The sequence below is a fragment of the Moschus berezovskii genome, chromosome 20, assembly GCF_049115385.1.
Source record: "Moschus berezovskii isolate FMDL1 chromosome 20, NW_MosBer_1.0, whole genome shotgun sequence".
NCBI classification, from domain to species: domain Eukaryota; kingdom Metazoa; phylum Chordata; class Mammalia; order Artiodactyla; family Moschidae; genus Moschus; species Moschus berezovskii.
Window position 1 is genome coordinate 34,804,136 of NC_142479.1, and position 15,918 is coordinate 34,820,053.

Here is a 15,918-nt window from a genome sequence, read left to right on the forward strand (position 1 = left end):
TCACACCACAATGATCCCTTCCCTTGGTCACTTATGCCCCTAACTGCAAGCATGTTAACTGGGTGAGAAACGGAGCCCATATGTACCCTGACCCCAGACAATCCTAAGTGATACTTATACAGCAAGTGTGAAGTGGAAATACACTAATATGGATCAGATTTATCACATCCCAGGCTGACCCTGTGCCTGTACACCTTTTGACCATGCTCAAAACAGATTTAGAAACCACACCTCCCATTCTACCTCAACAAAAAGTGCCCTGAAATTGGAAAAACTTTCAAAAACAAAAATCCTGGAACAAGTTCTCAGTCAGAGTTGACACATCAGTCACCCTTACCAGCGTCTGGAAATCTATGGACATTTTTGGTTGCAAAAATGACAGGGAAAGAGAAAGAAGGAAAGCGTGTTTTATTAGCTGTGCTACTGTGGGGTCTGGGATGTGAGAACTCCCTCTACTGCATGGACTGTGTGTGTGTCTGTGTGATGAGCTATGGTACTGAGGGGTCTGGGATGTTAGAACTCCCTGGACTGCATGGACAGTAAAGAAACACCCTGCTCAAAATGGCAACAGTGCCTCTGCTGAGGAACAGTGCCCAAGAGTCAGTTTGAGCCCCGAGACACGGACACTTCCTATACCATCAGAAGACACTGACTATAGGCATCTCCATGGCAATTTCTTGAGGATCGTTTCCGCTTAAATGTTTCGAAAATCCCAGAAACCGTAGCCGCATATTTCAGCCCTCGCGGCTCTCATCCGGAGCCCCCGTCACCGCTCACTTGTTTTTCTTGCCGTAGTCAGCCAAGATAAGGTCCTTGAGCTGCACCTCCACCTTGATCCACTCCTCGTCAGTCAGAGTGGGCCAGATGTGGTGTGGCTCTGTGATCGTAGTCTTGTCTGGCTTCAGGATCACCTTCGCCCGGTCGTTGTTCACGTGCAGGGCGCGCAGAATCAGGATGAGGCGGGAGAAGGCCTGGGGAGAGGTGTGGCGGCACGGGAGGTCGGCTACTGGACCTTCTTCCCTCTCCTCCAGCCCATCCCTTCGGAGACTCACACCCTAAGGTGTCCCCCTCACCACAAGCAGGGGCACTGGCCCATCCACAGGTGGATGAGGTGAAAATAACCCCCCAAGAGGCCTGTGGAGAAAGCTAAGGCACAGGACTTTCTTGTGACCCCAAACCCACTCTTTTCAGAGTGACGATCCCAGCAAGGTTGTTTCATACCGTGTAAGATGAGATAGTCTTGAGCCAGTCGTCATAGAGGTTAAAGAGAACCATCTGCGGCTCAGTGGCTTTAAGGATGAGATCCCCAAACTTCTCCACCTTGAGGCAAGCCTGGAAGGGGAGCTGGAGCTCTGATCCTTTAATCACAATATTGGGGAAGTCCAGCAAGTGTACCTGAGACAAGATCAAGTCCAAGTTTAGAAACAGAGCCAGCAGGTCTCAGCCCTCTTTCCTTCTACCTCATTCACCACCTCTCACCTCCAGTGGATCCAGCATGCCTTTCCTAGTGACAATGATCTGCTTGGGCTGCTCCTCCACGGGCAGAGATCGGATCAGGGCAGCCACCTCCTCAGCGGTCTTCCATTTAGCCAACTAATAAACAAGAGAGGAGGACAGGGAAACTGAGTTTCTGCCCTCCCAGGTCAGATAAAACAGAACCTCCCAGTCTTGAAACACTTACCCTTACCCTATGTTTCTACTACATGCTATTAACTGTTCGGTAGAAAAAAATGTCCAACTGTCTTGCCCCAAAGTATGTTTCAACCTAGCTGGCCAGACAAGGCTCACACAAGCTAGTGTTTGCATATATACACACTATGTCAGGGACAAAAGAAATTACGGCTCAAGGTCACAAAAAGCTGCACAAAGACAGGTGTCTCGAGGAGTGAGTAAGGCGGTGATTAACAGAGCTGAGGGAAGAGTCCACTCTAGCAAAGCCCCGGAGGCGGAGACGTTCACCAGGGTTCCGGATACCAGGATCCTGGAATGACTGACAGAGGGCACATGCTACAGAGGAAGAGAAACTGTGGCTGGACAAATGACAGCCTACCTAGATATTAAGTATCTAGAAAACCAAAGAGTTAACTTAGCAAGAAATAAGGGGTTACCAAAGGCTTTGAGGTAGAGAAGCGATTTGGTGAAACCTGACATTTTAAGAGTGTGTGTTCCCTTTGGAAAGATGATTTTTCATAGCCCTCTTCAAGATAGAAGATTCAGGAAGCAGAGAGCCCAGTTAGTAGGTGATGAAGGACCTCAGTTATTCTTGGACTTCTTGTAGGAACACTTCCCAAGTTAGGTAATTCAGGGGGAAAAGTGTAAATGAGATACCCTCAAACTTGCAAAGAGAGAAACAGGGAGATTCTCTCTCACACATCCACCCAATGCCAAAGAATAAGAGGCAGCAAGGTTCTACAGCCTCTCTACCCTTTAACAGGCTCACCTGCCCCAAACGCTTCTGTCCAGCCCACACAGATGTGTGAATTATCTTGAGAAACAGCTGCCCTGTGCGTGGGTTGAAGATGAAGATGGCCCCATTGATGGGCTTGGTGGTCAAGTTCCCTTCAAAGGTCTAAAGAATGATTACATCGGTTAGCACAGTCTAGACACAATCAGCCTGCCTTCCTTCCAGCATGCACACACTTGCCCAGTCACCCTCCCAGAGGCATATACAAATCCCCACACCCCCACATGCGTCTCTTACCTTATGGATAGTCACTCTGTAGACATTAGTGTCATCCACAAACCAGATAATCTGGTTGGAGAAGAGCTCACCGTAGTTCTGAGAGGACAGATAGGGCTCAGTGGGCTCAGATGAATAGAGCTGCAGCCCCTTACGGATCCGTTCACGTAACACATACAAGGCAGGATTTGCCTTCATGATCTTAGCCATGGCCTGCTGTATGAGAGGCTTGCTGCCAGGGAACCAGTTTCCATAAGCACTGTGAAGGGGGAAGAGACAAGAAAGATTAAGAGCAGACTAGAAGTCCCAGGAACAAGGCAAAATGCAACTACAGAGGAAGAAAAGACTGTTCGCCAGGCTGAGATCAAAGTGCCTGCTCATGTACACAGAAGCGAAGAAGAGTCAGTGACCCAGATGAACAAACCGGCAAAACTCAACCTCACCTGGGCAAACCAAAAAGCATATGCATACTGAAGTATGGGGTGGGGGGAGGGACGAATTAGGAGGCTGATAATAACATATACACACTGCTACTGCTAAGTTGCTAAGTCACTTCAGTCGTGTCCGACTCTGTGTGACCCCATAGATGGAAGCCCACCAGGCTCCCCCGTCCCTGGGATTCTCCAAGCAAGAACACTGGAGTGGGTTGCCATTTCCTTCTCCACCATATACACACTGCCGTATATAAACTAGATAAGTAACAAGGACCTATTGTATACCACAGCTAACTACTCAATACTGTGTAATAACCTACATGGAATCTGAATCTGAAAAAAAACTGATACAGGTGTATGCAAAACTAAGTCACTTTGCTGTGTACCTGACGTTAACACAACAACTATAATTCAATATAAAATAAAAATTAATGGGGTGGGAGAGAGGTTCAAGAGGGAGGGGCCGTATGATACATCTATGACCAATTCATGTTGATGAACGGCAGAAACTAACACAATGCTGTAAAGCAATTATCCATGAGCTAAAAATAAATAATTTTTAAAAATTAAAGTATGGGGCTGATGAATAACACATGCTTTTGAGCCTCAACTTACCTATGCAGGTTATATGCCAGGTCAATGGCAATGAGCACACCAGTGGGCGAAGGGTAGATACTCATGTTGTCTGTGGTGTAGTCCAAGAACTTGGCCCGGGCATAACGCTCAATGTCATGGGAATCATAGTCCCCCCAGCGCAATTGTATGTCAATCCAATACTTCTGAGTGGTGGTGCTATCCATCACATCCCTGAAAGTGGAGAGGGGTCAGGAGTCTAGGCTTCCAGGAAGACATTGGCACAACCAATATCCCCAGAACACCAAGAACTCTCAATCGCTCCGTCTACATCTTAAAACCAACCCCTCTCCTATTCCAGATCAGCAAGATGCACCAGACAATCAGCAGACCTGGTTGAAGGTGTCGACAGAAATCAGGAGGTAGCACTGGCTTCTAATTAGAAAGGCAGCCAGGTACAATTTCAAAAGTACTGCTGCTAGAAGAACAGTAAAATGAAGGTTCCCAGATGCCCAGGGCCAGCTCAGAAGGCACTCACTTAGAGTCGGCCAGCAATGAGGGCCGGGAGACATTCCACTTATAGGATGCAAACAGCAGGATATCTGCACAGGAAGAATTCATCTTATAGGACTTTCGGGGGTGGATTGTCTCCTTCTGAACTGTCTCGATTTCCAGTGCATCCAGTTCCTGATCAAATACCTGGAGGTAAAGGTGGAAATGTTATGACTGATTATCGAAGCCCGCTTGGAATGGGGGTTGACAGAACTGAAGATAATGGGGCAGCTGGGACCACAACAGAAGTCTCATCCTTGGAGTTCCGAGGGTGGATTTCCAAACCCAAAAGAGTGAGCTGGACTTTCTGTGGCATCCTTTCCCCTCAATTCAAGCACACCTGACACAAGTCCATAACGATGCTCTCGTGGATCTTCTGCCACAAGTGAGCTCGGAAGATCTGGATAAGAGAGATCTTCAGTGTGGGGATCTTGCCGTGCATGAAGATGCCAGTCAGGTCCAGCTGCACCTGAAAGCCCACGTACACCTGACGGGAGAAGGAGAAGGACAGTAGAGACCGAGAGACTCTGGTCCTCAGGATATAGTTAAGGAGGGAGAAAGCCTTGCTTTTAGCTTCCCATTCCCATGTCTACCAATCACACTCACGTTGGCTCGGTTGATGGTTGGAGACCACCAGAGGGTGAATCTACGATTGGGAATCTGGTTCAATCCTGATCGCTGAGCATTGGTGAGCTTCTTCCACTTCATGGACTCCTCAAAACCACTGGCTTTCTCCCTGGGAAACAGAAGAGATTAGGTAAAGTGACGTCCTGCCATCCCCCCAGAGCACTGCTGACCTCTTGGGGTGGCTGTCTGGGAAACACCACAGTAGAAACAAAGGCACACAGGAGATGAATTCAAGAGAGCTGTGACATGTGAGAGCACTGTGGAGAGAACAGGGGTTTCCCTGGTGGTCCAGTGGTTAAGACTCCACACTTCCAATGCAGGGGGTGCAGGTTTGATTACTCATCAGAGAACTAAGACCCTGCAAGCCCTGTGGCACTGCCAAAAAATAAATCAATGAATAAAAACCAACTAGCAACTGTTAAGATGAGAATAGAATCCTCACCAGAAAAGCCCCTCCCAGGTAGGAAAATAAGTGCCCTTGAAAAGGGTGTGTTCCAGAATGCCTTCCACGCCGCCCAGGGCCTGGATCATGTCGGTACGGTAGTTGTTCAGGTTCCAGAGCTTCCCATCATGCCGCTGATGTGTCCACCAGAAAGGGTTCTGCTTCAAAACCTAGAAGGCACGGCAGGTCCAGTCAAGCTTCCAGGAGCCCACTGCCCCAGGTTCCCACAATAGCCACAGTCCCCTCCAGTACCTGGTATTGCTTAAAGTCAGTTCGAACACGCCAGCCCTTATCATAAGCCAGTGTATGCCTGTCCTTCTGGAATAGAGTGTTGATTCGAGGAATGCCACGATCCCATGAATCTTCTAGATCTTCCAGGGTGAGTCGTCTGCCAAGGAAAAAAGATCAAACTTAAATACATGTCTGAAAAGTTCAGCATTCCTCCCTAGCCAAGGATAAATATAGTCAGATATAGAACCTACTTCCTTGACTCCACAAAATACAGCATGCTCTGCCCTCACCTCTAAGCAGGGCTCAAAGGTCACCCTTCCTCCCCTGACAGGACTGCTATACCCTCGTGGATGCCCACCTGTTCTGAGCAATGGCCTCTTGTCTCTTGAGTGCATACTCAGCCCAGACCCGCTGAGAATCAATGAACTCACTCTCCCATGGCTGTATGTAGCGATACAAATTGGGAATCAGCTGGTCTTCTTCATGGCTCATCCCTGAACGGAAGTGTGTGATACCTACATCTGTCTGCTTGGACCACCTGTTCGGGGGCACAACCAAGATTAGAAGAAAAACAAAGGCTAAAAATGAAGAAACATCCCCTTTTCCTCAGGGTCCAGCAAGATTCTTAGTGAAGTCCTACCTGAGGTCAGACTGGGGAATGAGCACATGGCCCATTGAGAGCATGCCAAGTCCACCCAACTCCTTAGGGGTGTAGAAAACGACAGGGGGGAATCGACTTGGCATCTTGGAGTTGAGGCCAATCTTGATTCGTGTCTGGATTTTGTTCTCACACTTCACCAGCAAGTCCAGGAGCTCCTGGGTGTTTACCACAGCCTCTCGAAAGTATGTCATAAGGCCAATAAGAGCTGTGTTCCACTTATTCACAATCTGAAGACAGTGAGGAGAAAGTAAATCATCAATAACTCATTGCAGGGAGAGGGCGTGTGGCTGGGAATCACTAGATACATTTGGCAACATTCTCTCCAGTTCTCAAGAAAGAGTTGAGCTCAATGTCATTAGGGAGGTGTGTATAAATCAAAATCACTATGAGATATACTTAATACCCATTGGAATGGCGATGAGTGAGTGACAAGTATTAGCAAGAATGTGGAGAAAACACAATTATCATATACTGCTAGTGGGAATATAAAACAGTATAGACACACTGAAACATCCTGGCAGTTCCTCCAAAGGTTAAACAGAGTAACTGTATGACCCAATAATCCTACTCCCAGGTATATACCCAAGAAAAATAAAAACTTATGTCCACACAAAAATGTGTACATGGACTTCCCTGGTGGTCCAGTGGTTAAGAATCCACCTGCCAATGCAGGGCACAAGGGTGTGCTCTCTGGTCCAGGAAGATTCCACACACCACAGGGCAACTAAGTCCATGCACCACAACTACTGAGGCTGAGCTCTAGGGCCCAAGCTCCGCAACAAGAGAAGCCTCCACAATGAAATACCCACACACAACCAGAGTAGTCCTCGCCTGCTCCAACTAGACAAAGACCATGCACAGCAGTGAAGACCCAGCACAGCTGAAATAAATACATTAATTAAAAAGTCACATTAAAAATGTATACACAGATTGTTCATAAAAGCATTATTCATAATAGCCAGAAATTAGAAAAACCCCAAATGTCCATCTACTGACAAACAAAATGCTGTATAGCCATATAACGAAGTATTATCCATGAAAAGGGCTGAAGTACCCATATATGCTACAACATGGATAAACCTTGAAAACATGCTAAGTGAAAGAAGCCAGATGAAAAAGGTCATATCCATGATCCACTTATAGGAAACGTCCAGAATAAACAAATCCATATAGACAGCAAATACAGGGGCTTCCCTGGTGGTCCAGTGCTTAAGAATTCACCTAGCAATGCTGCAGATGCGGGTTTGAATCCTGATTGGGGAACTAAGATCCCACATGCTGTGAAGCAACTAAGTCCCAGTACTGCAACTACTGAGGCCACATGCTCCAGAGCCCACAGGACATAACTACGTGCACCACACGAAAGAGCCCGCATGATGCAACAAATCTGTCGTGAGCTGCAACTACTGAGCCTGCATGATGCAACTACTGAAGCCCACGTGCCCTAGAGCCTGTGCTCCACAAGAGAAGACACTGCAACGAAAACTCACCCACCTCAACTAAAGAGTAGCCCTCGCTCGCTGCAACTAAAGAAAGCCTACACAGCAACGAAGACCCAGCACAGCCAAAAATAAATTAAACAGAAACAACAGATGATGGAATTAGTAGACAAACACCTACAGCATTTATAATTATGTTTGAATATATAAAACATGAACATAACGAGGAGAGAAATAGTTAAAGACTCAAATGAAACTTCCAGAGATAAAAATTTCAGTATCTGAAAATTTAAAATATATTGATGGGATTAACAACATTTTAAAGCTTCAGAAGAAAATAATGAAGGCAAAATAAATACTTTTCCTGACAAACAAAAGCAGAGCATATTCACTGCTAGTAGACACTTACTACAAGCGATGTTAAAGGAAATTCTTCAAGCAGAAAGAAAATACCAGATGGAAATATGGATCTTTTGGTGTTCATGAAGAACACCAGAAACAGTATGTGGGTAAAAAGACATTTTTTTTTCTCATTTTGTAGTTTCTATAGAAGATTAAAAGGCTGTTTAAAGCCAAAAGAGCAACAATGTATCACTGTGTTTATAATATAGGTACAGTTAACTCTACAAAGAACGAGGGGAAAAATGAAAGTAAACTACTGTAAGGTTATCATACAATATGTAATGTAATAGACTAGTGGTCATGGTAAGACAGAGATGTACACTGTAAGCCCTAGAGCCACCAAAAAAACCAAAGAACTGTAGCTAACAATCAGAGTGGAGATAAATTAAAATCATACCAAAATCCCCACTTAATCCAAAAGAAACTGGGAAAATTAGTTATTCAAGTTTTTCTGGGTCTCTTTCACAGACTTATGTTATGAAACCTTTGTTTTTCTCGTGTTTAAAAAATCAGTTAAAAAGAAGGCAGGAAAAGAGGAAAAAAATCAGAACAAAGAACAGATGGCAGATTTAAACTCGACCATATTGATAGTTATCTCAAACTTAATTGGAGTGTTTAGACTACTCGTATGGCAAAGACTGTTCAAATGAATTTAAAAAGCAAGAACCAACTAAGTGCAATCTGTAAGAAGTTAACTTTAATTATAATGACACAGGTTAAAAGTATAAAGATGGAAAAAGACATCCATGCACACACAAAACAAAGCTAAAGGGATAGTACTGATACCAGACATACTTTAGAGCAGAGAACATTACAAGGAATAAAGGACATTTCATGATGATAAAGGAGTCAATTCATTAAGATACGATAATGCCAATATACTGCATACTTCATAACACAGCCACAAAATACATGAAGCAAAAAAAAAATGATGGACCTGTTGAAATATTAAGACTCATAAAAAACCAAAGCATACAATTATGCCCAAGGGTATGAACTATATATACCTTGTCAGGGTGTCAACAGTGCTGCTTCTATCTACTGAAATGTCTATGTGTGCACTAGTTGTAAAGCTAATTTCTAATTCCAGCTGTATCTTCAGGTACATGATAACAGTATTCCACCTGGCACACTCCTTGGTCATCACTCATATGCAGGCTTCTGAAGAAAAAAGTTTGTCTCAGTGAGATGGCTACCTAAACTCCCCTAAACCTGCTAATCTCCTGATGACTCATTGGTTTTCCATCTGCAAGCCAAGTATGTCTGTCCAACTTTCACTAAACACTTAAAAGATACCAGGGCAGTCTGAATTTCAGACATCCTTTCAGCTCAAAAAAAGTATAAATTTCTGGGAAAATGTCATGTGTTTTTATAAGCCTGCTGCTGCTGCTGCTGCTAAGTTGCTTCAATCGTGTCTGACTCTGTGCGACACCATAAACGGCAGCCCACGTGGCTCCCCCGTCCCTGGGACTCTCCAGGCAAGAACACTGGAGTGGGTTGCCATTTCCTTCTCCAATGCATGAAAGTGAAAAGTGAAAGGGAAGTCACTCAGTCATGTCCAACTCTTAGCGACCCTGTGGACTGCAGCCTACCAGGCTCTTGTCCATGGGATTTTTCCAGGCAAGAGTACTGGAGTGGGTTGCCCATGCCTTCTCCGAAATGACATCTATAAAACCCAACAACAGCAGAATACAGATTCTTTTCAAGTACACAGGAGACAGTCACCATATAGGCTAAACCATGAAACAAGTCTACATTTTAAAAATTAAGATCATAAAGATCTGACCATAATAGAGTTAAACTAGACACTAATAACATAGAAGTACCTGGAAAAACACCTCAATATTTGAAAATTAAACAGCATACTTCTAAGTATGGGTAAAATAAGAACTCACAAGGGAAACCAGAAAACATTTTTAACTGAATGAAAAGGAAAACTTATCAAAATTTGAGGGATGCAGCTAAAGTAGTGCTTAAAAGGAGATTTTTCAGCATTGAATATGTCCATTAAAATAAAGGTCCAAAATTGTCATTTAATCTTTAACAGACCAGAAAATGAAAAGCAAATTAAACCCAAAGTAAGCAAAAAGAGCAGAACCAATGAAATAGGAAAGAGAAAAATAAAATTAAACCAAAAGCAATTTTTGAAAAAGATCAATAAAGAAGGAGAATAAACTGCAAAGTACCAAAAGATATAATCAAGGTTTTAAGGTAAGGAATGTTTGTCAGACAATTGTTTGAAGTGAAGGATCACACTGGCTGGAGTTATCATAGGTATCAGCCTTGAGCAAACAGTATTCAGGACAGGCAGTACGAAGTGACTCCAGAGTGAGGTAACAGCCTGAACCAAGTCACAAAAGCAAAACCGAGCATCTGAGCAATAGACCTACAGAAGCAGCTGGGGGCCAGAAGAGACTAGATCTGGGAGTAAAGCAAACAGACTTCAACAGGATACCTGAGGTTTAGTAATAAGTTCTCTGACTGTATTTGGCCCTTGGAATCACAAGCTGCAGTTTGTATCACAGAATACCCCAGTTCGGCTGTAGCTACCAGTGCTGTATTTCCTGTAGGGAATAAGTATGAATTTCTAGACAGCGTCATGTTCCTTTAACAGTAGAAGTTTCTGGGGATAAGTGGCAGCAAAAAGGAAACAACACTAAGTGATACCATGTACCATGGTTAAGAACTTCACACATATTATGTCTTCATAAATGAAACAAATCCAACGTATACAACCTGCACATCATAATACATGACCAACTTGGAATGTAATGTGGAAAAATAAAACTGATGTTAGGACAATGGGTTGTTGGTATTTTGTGGATTTTGTTAGTATTTCTTTTTACTGCAAATGAAAACATAACTATTAGAGAAATTAATGATAACTTTTACTGTATCCTTTTAAACCATGATATAGTAGAGAACAATTTTTTTTCTATTTAAAACTAAATACATGGCTAGGGTGGGGGCAGGGGAGACAAAGCACAGAGGGATTTTTAGGGCATGAAAATTGTATGTTATTTTAGCAATGGATATGTGTTCTTATGGGCGTCCCAAGTGGCCCTAGTGCTAAAGAACCCATCTGCAGTCCCTGTGTTGGGAAGATCCCCTGGAGGAGGCCATGGCAACCCACCCCAGTATTCTTGCCTAGAGAATTCCACGGACAAAGGAGACTGGCAGGCTATAGTCCACGGGGATGCAAAGGGCGAGACACAACTGAATGAATGAGTGCAAGTGTTCTCATACACGTCTTCAAACCCAGAGAATACATACCACACCAAGAGTGAGCCCTAAGGTAGACTTGGGACTTTGGAAAAATGTACCACTCTGGTGAGGGACACGGGCGCAGGGATTTTATGAGAAATCTTGGTACCTTCCTTTCGATTATATTATAAATCTAGAACTGGTCTAAAAAATATTAAAAATAATGCAAAATAAAAATCAAAACAAAAAAGGACAGAGAAATACACCTACTGCTGGGCAAAGATGTTTGTTTCCTCTTGGCTTTAGACTTTAAGTTCCTGTCAGTCCTCCAGAAGCTAAAGTTAAGTAGGTTGTACCTTATAGGTCAGGTGCTTGAACGTGGTATGGCTATTTTCCTCCTGCTATTTCTGGCACTTACCAGAGTCTTGTTTCAATGTTCCAGTCTTATTTCATAGCCACTACGAGGACTGAAGGCATCCTGGCTCCAACCTTGGGCGAGCACACTGCCCGTACATAAAGCAAGAATGAACGATGCACCCAAAGCTGTAGCATCAGTAATGGTTACAAGTGAGTCCCCCATTTTAAAGATGAGGAACTGAGGCCCAGAGTGGGCGAGTGACTTAACTCAGATCCCAACTAGTAACGTGGCAGAGCTAGGACTGAACCTAGTTTGACTCTCGAACCATTATTCTAACAACTACATCACACTGCCCCCCTGACCTCTGGCTCTAACCTCAGGCTCTAACCTCTCACACATCTATTCCCTCGAACCCTGCCTCTTCCCCCCAGGACCACTCGTCTCTTCTGGTCTCTTCCTTCTCCCCCCTCCACTATCTAGGATTCCAATGGGGCCAGCACCTTTGGCTCCCTGCATCCAGTCCCTCATGACTCCACAATAGCCCTCTGACAAAGCCCCCATCCTAAATCAGCACTAGAATCGATCTACGTTCTCCAGCCCCTTGCTGAATGCTTGAATGGCTGAGTCCTTCTGGGAAGAGGCACTCACTCACAGTTGTCTTCACTCTTAAAACCCTCAGTGCACAGTTTCTTCAACAACCGAATCACACCCTCAGTGCTGTGCTCAAGTCCAACATCCTATGTCCCTCACTCCAGCCCTGACAAAACTGAGAAAAGCAAGATTTGTTACAGCTTCCCACTACACTTACCTACATTCACATCAATACCGACCTCTTTCTACTAGGTACAGAGGATGCTCCCCTCTACCTATTCCTGCTGAGTGGACACCACTCCATCATTTATCCCACATCTCCGCTGCACTCAGAACACTGCTGGCTCTCTACTGTGCAGACTCCCATTTAAAATACCTGCCCTGACTTCTATCTCCCTCTAGGTGGCGTCTCATGTCCCTTCTCCTCCAGCTGCTCTGGCAAACTGACAGTCCTTGGTGTCTCCACTCCCTTACTTCCCATAAAGCCTCACCCACTGCAATCTGGCATCTCTCCCCACTATTTCTGAAACAGCTCTTGCTAAGGTCACCAATGACGTCCTGACTGCCAAATCCAATGGCTACTTGTCAGACCTTACCTGACTAAAACGCTCTTAGGCAACTGACACTGTTAAGAGCCCGTCCAGATTCTTGACAGGCTTGGCACCCTTGGCCCGGCACTCGTCCAGTCTGGCCACACTGAAGCTCAGTGTTCCCTAAGGTTTCAAACTCATCCCTCTGCTCTTCTCACTACTTACACTTTCCCCAGATAATCTTGCTCATCTTGAGCTTTCAACCATCACCTTTATGCTGACAGGCTCTTAACCCTACATTTGCAATCCAGACATCTTCTCCAAGCTCCAGGCTGCAAAGTTATCTCCACCTGGACACCCTATATAAACCTCTAAGTTCCCCCTAACCTCTTACTTTCTCATCTCATTTCGCTCCCTGGAGCTTCAAACCTTAATACTTTTTTTCATCAAATCTAAGAGGGACCGCTAAGGAGGACAAAATATATACACTTACATATGGATTTATTTACCTTGGAACTGAAGAAATGTGATTTTAGTAAGTGTCTGCTGGAACTTCTATCTGGATGTTTTTAGGAACATCAAACTTCTTATACCCTAAACTAAATCCATTTATCTTCTCTCCTAAACACACTCTTCTTCCTATAGTCTTCCAGCTGGTGGCTCCATCATCTATCCAGTCACCCACACCAAAAACTGAATGTTACTTTGACTTCCTTTCCCTCTGGCATGTCACCACAATGAAGCTCTGCTGACTTTTATCTACTAACTACTTACCCAATCTGTTCCCCCTCTGTCCCTCTACAGTCACTGTTCTCATCATTTTTATCTGGCCTTCAGCAGAGTCCCCAAACCTCACCTTTCTTCCTACTCCTCTGAATCCATCTTCCCCACAGCTGCACGAGTGAACCACCTAACATAGAAACCTGAAACAGTCACTCCCATGCTCAGGACCCTTATGGGATTAATGAGGCGCTGATGACCTCCATCATCTAGTTCTTGCTTATCTATTCAGCCTCCATCTCTTCCACGATTCTATTGCCCCAAACTTTTTATGGCCCCAGACACTATGCTTGCCACCTCTCCATACCTCTGGCTGAAAGAAGGCCCTCCCTCACCTGTCTCTCACATGTTATTTCTTTCAGGAAGTCTCTCTCCCTTTCCCAGACTGGGCTATAGTCAAGAACTCAAGGATTTTCACTGATTCCCAAATAACACGAGAGCTCTAAAAACATATGATACTATAGTTCTCTTGACTATGCATGTCTCTCCAACTAGGTGGTGAGCTCAAGGAAGGCAGACACTCTCTTACAGGCAGCATGTGTGTATGCCCTGAACACACGGAATGAATGAGTTACACAATTCCTGTCATCTGACTCTAGAGGATATAAACCAACCTAAGAAGACAGATACTTTTTCCTTGCACTATACCCCCCAAAAAAATGCATCATTAGGGGTTTGAGATAAGGAGTATCATTTTAAAAAATGCATCCTTAACAAAACTATTAAAAAACTATACTAAAAAACTGAAAGCCTTCTTTATTACATATTTAAAGGGACAGGAAAGCCAGAAGGGGAGAAAATGCTACAGCAAAGAGTTATTCTAAGAAAAGTCAGGAGGAGGTGATTTTTTTTAACCCAGTGGGGCATTTTATTTCTATATAGGTATTATATGCATTGAGAAAGAATCCCAGGTTATCCCCCCATGTGTTTTCATGTCTTGCTTCTTTGTGGTCCACAATGCCAGCTGAGTTGTCAGTACAATGAATCCAAACTGATGGGGCAACAGCAGAATATTCTGCCATTTTTCTAGATTTTTGAGTCGCACAGCAAATCTGGGGCTGATCACATCACAACAGTTGTTTAATCTGACTGTGAAGTTCACAATTTTGCCTGCTCTGTGACCACTAGTGATTTCAAATTCACCAGTATCACCCTGCCTCATCACCAGTTAGAAACTGGACAATGACTTTGAAACACAACCTAATAAGAACCTAGACTTCCCTTTCTTTTTGGTATAACTGATGCTCTTGAGAGCAACAGCCAGGACATTCACGTGCACCATTTCTAGAATGGGAAAACAGCAGAAAGAACAAGGCAACTTTTTAAACCTTGAAAAAACTTAAGCATACACAGTTAAGTAATTTTCAGATTACTCTTTCTCATTTCCAGCTGCCTTCCAAAGGGGTGGAGTGGGGGGCTTTGGAAGCAACTAAAGAGGAAATAAACAAAGATAGTTTGTTACACTTTCTTTTTTACATGCATGCTACATTAAAGGTCAAAAGATTAAAAGTATGACCTGGATAACAAGCCTGGGGAAGATGCAAAGATGGTGATTGTTGTCCAAATTTAAAAACCCCACTTCAGAGATTGAAGCCGGGTCACCTTTAAGGGACCTGGAAGGGAGTGTTTGGCCTCAGGAACGGCGTCGCAATGTGGTTAGAGGTTCTCCCCGGGATTACTGTCATGGGCGTGTGTTTGTTCATCCTGGGAATGGCCACCGCGCGCATCCACAGGTTCAGTAATGGGGGCAAGGAAAAAAGGGTTGCCCATTATTCGTATCAGTGGTATGTGATGGAACGAGATAGGCTCGTCTCTGGAGTAAACCGTTACTATGTGTCAAAGGGTTTGGAGAACATTGATTAAGGAAACATTTTCCTGGTTGATGAAGAACAACTCAGTCATGCTCTTCTATTCCTGCTAGTAGATTATGCAGCATATTGTGTAGCATGCATTGTATTTTGTAGTGTGTAATAAAAATAAAAAATAAAATCAGAAAAAATAAATAAAATAAAAAAATAAAAACCCCACTTCTACTCTCACCTTAACTTAGAAGCACTGCAACTACCCAGATGTAGGCTACAGAATTCCTACAGGGAATTCTCAGGAAACCACTGAATTGATCTGACACTCTAAGCTGCTGTACCACGAAGCATGGAGACTGTACATGGAGCACAGCTGGGAGAAAAGAACAAGCAGGGAAGGGCTGAAGGGATGAGACGGACAGAGGACACGACTACTGTGTGTACCTTTGTGAAGGTGGTGGAGCCAGAGGCCATCAGAATTTGACGCACGCGGTTGTGGAAGCGCTGCATTGACTCATCATCCACACGCAGGAAACACTGAGCTGTCCGCTCTTTAGTAACCTAAATCACAAGCTCAAGGTTAACTACCTCTGGAAATGCCAGGGGAACAAG

General features: G+C 44.2%; 1 protein-coding gene and 1 pseudogene across 2 annotated transcripts in view; one reads left to right on the top strand and one right to left on the bottom strand.

Moving 5' to 3' along the window:
• Positions 1-15,918, bottom strand: part of PRPF8 (pre-mRNA processing factor 8) — a 30,106-nt gene that overhangs the window by 3,027 nt on the left and 11,161 nt on the right. For both annotated transcript variants that reach the window (XM_055403174.2, XM_055403166.2), the window contains 14 exons: positions 15,751-15,867; positions 6,180-6,427; positions 5,898-6,077; positions 5,561-5,696; positions 5,309-5,478; positions 4,846-4,975; positions 4,580-4,726; positions 4,226-4,386; positions 3,730-3,921; positions 2,702-2,939; positions 2,441-2,569; positions 1,480-1,593; positions 1,222-1,395; positions 778-971 (listed from right to left, as the gene is read on the bottom strand). In XM_055403174.2, the coding sequence (XP_055259149.1) occupies positions 778-971; positions 1,222-1,395; positions 1,480-1,593; positions 2,441-2,569; positions 2,702-2,939; positions 3,730-3,921; positions 4,226-4,386; positions 4,580-4,726; positions 4,846-4,975; positions 5,309-5,478; positions 5,561-5,696; positions 5,898-6,077; positions 6,180-6,427; positions 15,751-15,867 (2,330 nt within the window). The remainder of the gene's footprint in view (positions 1-777; positions 972-1,221; positions 1,396-1,479; positions 1,594-2,440; positions 2,570-2,701; positions 2,940-3,729; positions 3,922-4,225; positions 4,387-4,579; positions 4,727-4,845; positions 4,976-5,308; positions 5,479-5,560; positions 5,697-5,897; positions 6,078-6,179; positions 6,428-15,750; positions 15,868-15,918) is intronic.
• Positions 15,155-15,367, top strand: LOC148774682 (NADH dehydrogenase [ubiquinone] 1 alpha subcomplex subunit 1 pseudogene; annotated as a pseudogene).